The 6,205-nt window shown below is 43.7% G+C and overlaps 1 protein-coding gene across 1 annotated transcript; it reads right to left on the bottom strand.

Moving 5' to 3' along the window:
- Nucleotides 1-371: 371 nt before the first annotated feature.
- PPP1R2C (PPP1R2 family member C) lies at nt 372-4,715 on the bottom strand (the record flags this gene model as incomplete). The annotated part of the gene is given in 5 exon segments (XM_081223101.1): nt 372-868; nt 871-949; nt 952-1,061; nt 3,177-3,207; nt 4,557-4,715. Coding segments are annotated over 5 exon segments (876 nt in total).
- Between the last annotated feature and the right edge of the window lie 1,490 nt (nt 4,716-6,205).

Here is a 6,205-nt window from a genome sequence, read left to right as displayed (position 1 = left end):
ACAATAACTCTTATAATATATCCCCTCTCAATTAAACAGGCCAATCACCCTAAAGACAAGTATTTTTCAGCCTGAATATTTATCAGACTACATAACCCGCTGTACCAATTGCATTTAGATTTTGTAACAAAACCTTTTCTATAAAAGTTAGTACAGCTAGAAGTGAATATAAATCAGTCCCCCTTTAAACATTTAACACATCGAAAGCTATATGCTATGTACATTAACCAACAGTTTTCTCAAAGTAGTGGGGCTTTAGACGAATATCAGAATCGGTATTTGTGGCAAAGAACCAGATAGAATAGCAAGCAGGGATTTTACCAGTTAACCTATTATTTTCTAAGTTTACCGTTTAATTATCACAGTACAATTTAACTGATAAGTATTTCAGTACTTGAAGCATGAGCTCTAAAGAACAAGAAGCCGCAGGTTATAGTAACAGGGTTTGGATCTGACAAACAATTGCAGCGTTGATCAAACGTTGTCTTCTCGTAGAATGACTGGGTCTGCAGTTCCTCGTCGCTGGTGGGGCCTTCCTCTGATTCTTCCATGGTGGTAGTCTTGTCTTGGCTGGTGGCATGCCAACTTTCTTTGTTTTTATCCTCCTCCTCCTCACGTTGTAGATCTTTGGAAATCAACTGTCTGGCCTGTTTGATGTTCAGTCCTTGGTTGTAGTGAAGCTTCCTTTTCATTTCGAACTGCCGCTGTTTCTCTTGTTTGTCCGGGAAGATTTTGCTGGTGTGCACCCCATCCTTCTCCGGCTCCCGCACTGGATAGTTGAGCTCCGAGGTATCAGTGGTGGCTAATTTATTAGCTAAGCTGTCGAGGGTCATGGCTTCTTTAGTTTCCAAATCACTCTTTGCACCTCCTTCCCGTCCTCCTCCAGACCGAGCTGGCGAGTGCCGGGCTCATTCATCTTCATGAAATCGCAGTTTCTGTACGCTGGGTCGCCAGGAAGTTCGACTCATCCCACTTCTGGGACTTCCCGGCCCCGGTGTCACAAAGTCCAACGTGGGTGATGCCACAGTGGTCCCCGCTGCCATCAGCGCCGCCGTCAATGCCTGGGGGGAGGGGGGAGGGGGGGCCAAGAGGACCTATGTTTTTGTTTGTTTGTCTGTTTAATAGTGTAAGATAGGAAATCTGCCTTCGTTGCACATGAAACGGAGAAGCACTGTCTTGTGAATTTCTCTATCCCCTGTGTGCAGGCGGACAGTGTAAAACGTATTTCTCCCTGGGGGGTCACAGGCCAAAGTTTCAAAGCCACTCCTTGGGTTGGAAAGACTGGAGGCCTAGGGGCTAGAGGACCCTTCCTACCCTGCCCCTCGGTTAAAGGTCCCAATGCCCAGCCACTTACACTGGCTGGGAACTCCTCCCTCTGCCCACCCACCCCCATGCTCCATGATCACATATTGTTTCTTCTCCTATCCAGCCCTTCGCTACTGGCTTAAATATTTCAAGAAACTCCCATTCTGCCTCCACCCTGATTCAAGTCACCACCATCTGTGGTCGGGGTCACCGTCACAAGCCTCTGAACTAGCCCTCACCCCCATCACCCCTCCTGCTGCCTTCCGACCTCTCATTCACCCTCTATTCATTGTGGTCTTTTAAAAACACCATCAAATCTTGTCACATCTCTCTTTCAAACCCTTTAACGGCTGCCCATTTTCTTTCACATAAAGAGCCAAATCCAGAAGAGGCAGAAAGCAGCTCTATGATGGGCTCCCCCCGCACCCCAATTCTCCGCACCCTGTCTCTAGCTTTCTATGCTGGCCTTTCGGTTCCAGGAGCGCTCTCCTCCCTTCCTGTCCCAGAGCTTTTCCCTGGGTTCTTCCCACAGCCTGCAATGCCCCTTCAGATTTCAGCTCAGTCACGACTGCCTTACAGGAGCCTGTTTCCTGACCTCCAAAGCAGATAGGCCTTCCTGTGCTTTCATGACCTCTCTTATTGTCCTTGACAGCACTCGGAGTTGTGGCAATTATGTTTATTATCTGTGTACACTAGATGGTCAATTCCAAGACACAGGGGAAGGTGTCTGTTTTTCTCAGTATTGTCTTCAGCTTCACAACATGATGCTGTAGCTGGCATATAGTAGGTATTACCACAATACTTATGGAATGAAGAATAAATGATAGGTGACAGGTAATTGGAAGACTGAGATTTGTGAGTGGAGAAAAGGGGGCTCCAGAATTTTCACTGTCACTTACAATTTGTTCAATCAGTCACATGAGAAAAACACCCCACATGTGGAAGTTGGGGACTGTCCCAAAGAGTGACTTTGGAACATTCTGTCTTTCACAGGCGTCATATTTCATAGGCAGTGACATTCTTCTCAAAAACAAAAAGGAAATTAAGATCCAGTTTCACATTTTACCCTCCAGGTAGCATTCACAAGAGGGTTTTTTTTTCCCCCTTCTGATAACATTTTGCTTCCTCTTCTCTCCCTCAACGTCTTTCTACATTTTAGAACACAAAAGCAAAAGCATGAAAGAACCATAAAACTTTTACAGGGGTCTTAAGTACCTTAAGTTCAAGTTGTCCTGTATTCTCCAAAGTCCTACTAACTTCAGGAGCTCTGCAATCACTTTAAAACTGGTTATTCATCTCAGAAAAAGAATTTCCTGATACCAGTACTCTTTGAAAAAAGCTGTATTGTGTGGTAAGGGCTTTCAGGGATTCAAAAGCCGATCTTCAAGTCTATAGGAAAACCCTCTGGTATGTGAGGGGGAAAAAAACCCAACTTTCATTATTCAGAAATACTCCAGGCTACTCTTTTCAAAAACCTGCCTGAAAGGCAGCACAGATCCACACAAACGCAATTGGTCCTGGCTGGTAGGCACAGTGGGTCTGTGCGTGTTTAGCTGTAAACAGGATGTTGAGGGAGATGCTGAAAATCCAAAAGCAAAATCCAGTGCATTGGGATTTTGCTTTTCTGTGTACACAGCACCCACCCCACATACTGTGATCTGAATATACAAGCTGTTCAAGATAGAATGAGTCAGCCCTCCCGAAGTTCTTGAGTTTTCTGAAATGCAGTAACACATTGGCGGTTCATGCTCGGGCAAGAGTACCGTGATTGTGACTGTCTGACCTGGGCCACAGACAAAATCTCTTAAAGAAATCACCAGGTATTACAGATCTCAGTTGCACATTATTTAAAAGTAATCTCTTTCACCTACCATTGGCTATATCTGCTTCATGAAAGTTGCCCTAAGAAAAATCCAAATTTTGAGTTTTTGCCATCAAGCTAAAAACTCTCAATCTAGTCAACATTACCACAAGCCAAAAAGTTAGAAAAGATGGGCAGTCTTTCCAACATTCCTCTTTACGCGATTCACTTGTTATTGCCCTAGGACAAGGGCTGAGCAGATAGGTCTGTGGTTCTACCACACACATATACACACACACATACACGCACACACACACCCAAGACTGACAAAAACTTTCCCAGTCAATGACACGTTATATGAAATTTAGATACAGACCTAGAAAGCCCTTCTTTCAACAAATATTTAGTGTGACCATTGACTGTATGTCCAGTAGGAGAACCTTCATTCTGAATGTACAAAAGTGAGGTTGTGCTTCAGTGGTCTTCAATGGGTTAATATTTGATACATACATCTAAATATGCATGCTGTTCTATCATCACAGTTTTAAAATACATTTAAAACGTCACTGATATTTAAACTAACTGATTGTTAAGCCTGACGGTAGATCACTCCATGGTTTCATTTCTTCCACTAAGAATCATTTCCCTTCCATGCAGCCATTCTCCAAATGTGGTAAATACAGGAATTGGTTCAAAAGGAGAACTAAGCCAGGAACCAAGAAATTCTCAACCAAAGGTTGGAACACCTAAGAAACCAAAAGCTACCATAAACAAGGAAGGTATCCCAGATGTCCTACTGGGTGCCATTGGTGAGAAATTAGTAAAACAATGAGAAGCAGTCAGCTTTTTGGGGACCAGTCATGCTGCCAGAAGTGGAAATTAATACTAGTTCAGCCACGTAGCATCTGAAGTTGTACATCAGTCTACCCAAGAATTGTCCACAGTACTTGGAGAATTATGTTGGATATTGTGTAATATAAAAATAAAAGTGCTATTTGGTTTTGAATCTATGTTTCTCTCTCTCATATTCCAAACCCAAATTTCTGATATTCTATTAAATATCCCTGCCTTAGATTGGGTTCCCTTAGAAGCTGACCCTGAGACAAGGACTCGAGTGCAAGTAGTTTACTCAGGAGGAGATTTGCCGAAAATACTGGTAGGGGATGGGGGAAGTGAGACAGAGAAGGGCAGTAGGCAAAGGATGCATTAGAAAAGCAGTTCCTACTGTAGGCAACTAGAGCTTAATGCTCCTGAGAAGTCAATGCTCTAGAAGTCAATGTAGAAGAGTTACCCCCATGGCCTACCTCCACCCCACTGGCGAAGGAGCTAGAGTATATTTATACATCAATTGCTGCCATCTGGACTTCAGGCCTGCTGGGAGAGGGGAGGGGCATGAATCCCTTGCACTCTGGATTCCTGGTGGAGCCTGGGGAGTGGATGGCCAGCTTACTGATGCATGCAGACTCGTGTTGGCTTCTTTCCTTCCCTGTTTCACAAGCCCTCTCCTGCTGTCCTGCCCCCTGGGATCACAGTCCCAAATGAAAGCCTTTTTCTCCAGCTCTGCTTTTGCAGGAGGAACCCAAACTAAGAGAAGGATTGTGTACTTCATCGTTAATTCCTAAACAGTCATTGGCACATGTCCATATTTTGCGGCAGATGTCCATATTTCTGCAAAGTGGGTGAATGAACTGAGGGAAGTGAACAAAAATCTTTTGAAAGGAAGAGCCTGGAAATATGGGCAGATCTAGAGGGGTTCAGTGAGACAATGGTTTTCCATCTTTTTCATTGTAAGTTTTAAAGCAGTAAATTTTTTTTTAATTTTATTTACTTATTCATTTATTTTTGGCTGCGTTCAGTCTTCGTTGCTGTGCACGGGCTTTCTCTAGTTGTGGCGAGCGGGGACTACTCTTTTGTTGTGGTGCACAGGCTTCTCATTGTGGTGGCTTCTCTTGTTGTGGAGCACGGGCTCTAGGCTAGCAGGCTTCAGTAGTTGTGGCATGCGGGCACAGTAGTTGTGGCTCACGGGCTTCATTGCTCCGTGGCATGTGGGATCTTCCCAGACCAGGGCTCAAACCCGTGTCCCCTGCATTGGCAGGCGGATTCTTAACCACTGCGCCACCAGGGAAGCCCAGTAAACCTTGTTTTCCAAATTAAATATTACATAGAATTACAGAATAAAAATTAGTAAAATTGGAGCTAGGAAGCAATGGAGTTTGTCTGCGTGGAGGTAGGGACACCAGAATTCTCACTGCTTGGGATCTCAGAGGTGGCTCCTGAGGCATCACAGGGACTTGGGTATGGAACATCAGTTGGAAAATCACTGCAAGAGTCATTGCCCAAAGCAATTTATCCCAAGGGTTGATTTTCTGAGTGATCACTTGTTTTGAGAATGGGGGTGAGGAGATTTTCTACTGTAGTGATTCAGACCAGCATATTCATTGAGTGCAGGTCACTAAGGAGACAGGACATCAATGAGAATTTCTGACGTTACATAGTAAACATCAGCTTTGCCCCCTTCCAAGAGGATAATCTAGTTTGGGAATGTTCAGTGAAGAAAAATGTCATCAGTGGGAATGTCTGCCAGGAGTTATATAGAAAATGATGGCAAAGATATCAGAAGGCAGGCCTTGCAGAAACGGGCTGAAAAGAAAAAAGAAAAGAAACGGGCTGAAGAGTGTGTAGTAGAGAAATGTTCTCCCTGCTCCCTAAAGGATGCTAAGATGTTTCATGGTTAGGGAATTGAAAAGGTGTGCAACCTCTTGCTTTTGACCCTACTTGGTCAGGGAAGGAGCTATTGATAAAATAGAACTCACACATATCAACTATTTTTTTCTTTTATTTTTTAATTGAAGTATAGTTGATTTACAATGTTGTGTTAGTTTCAGGTGTACAGCAAAAGTGATTCAGTTATACACACACACACACACACACACATATTCTTTTTCAGATTCTTCTCCCTTATAGGTTATTACAAAATATTGAGTATAGTTCCCTCTGCTATACAGTAGGTCCTTGTTGTTTATTTTATATATAGTAGTGTATATATGTTAATCCCAAAGTCCTAACTTATCCCTCCCCCCCACCTACTTTCCCCTTTGG

This window comes from Mesoplodon bidens (assembly GCF_964165515.1).
Source record: "Mesoplodon bidens genome assembly, chromosome: X".
Lineage (NCBI taxonomy): Eukaryota > Metazoa > Chordata > Mammalia > Artiodactyla > Ziphiidae > Mesoplodon > Mesoplodon bidens.
Note: the sequence above shows the minus strand (reverse complement) of the source record. Positions and strands in the feature narration are given on the sequence as shown.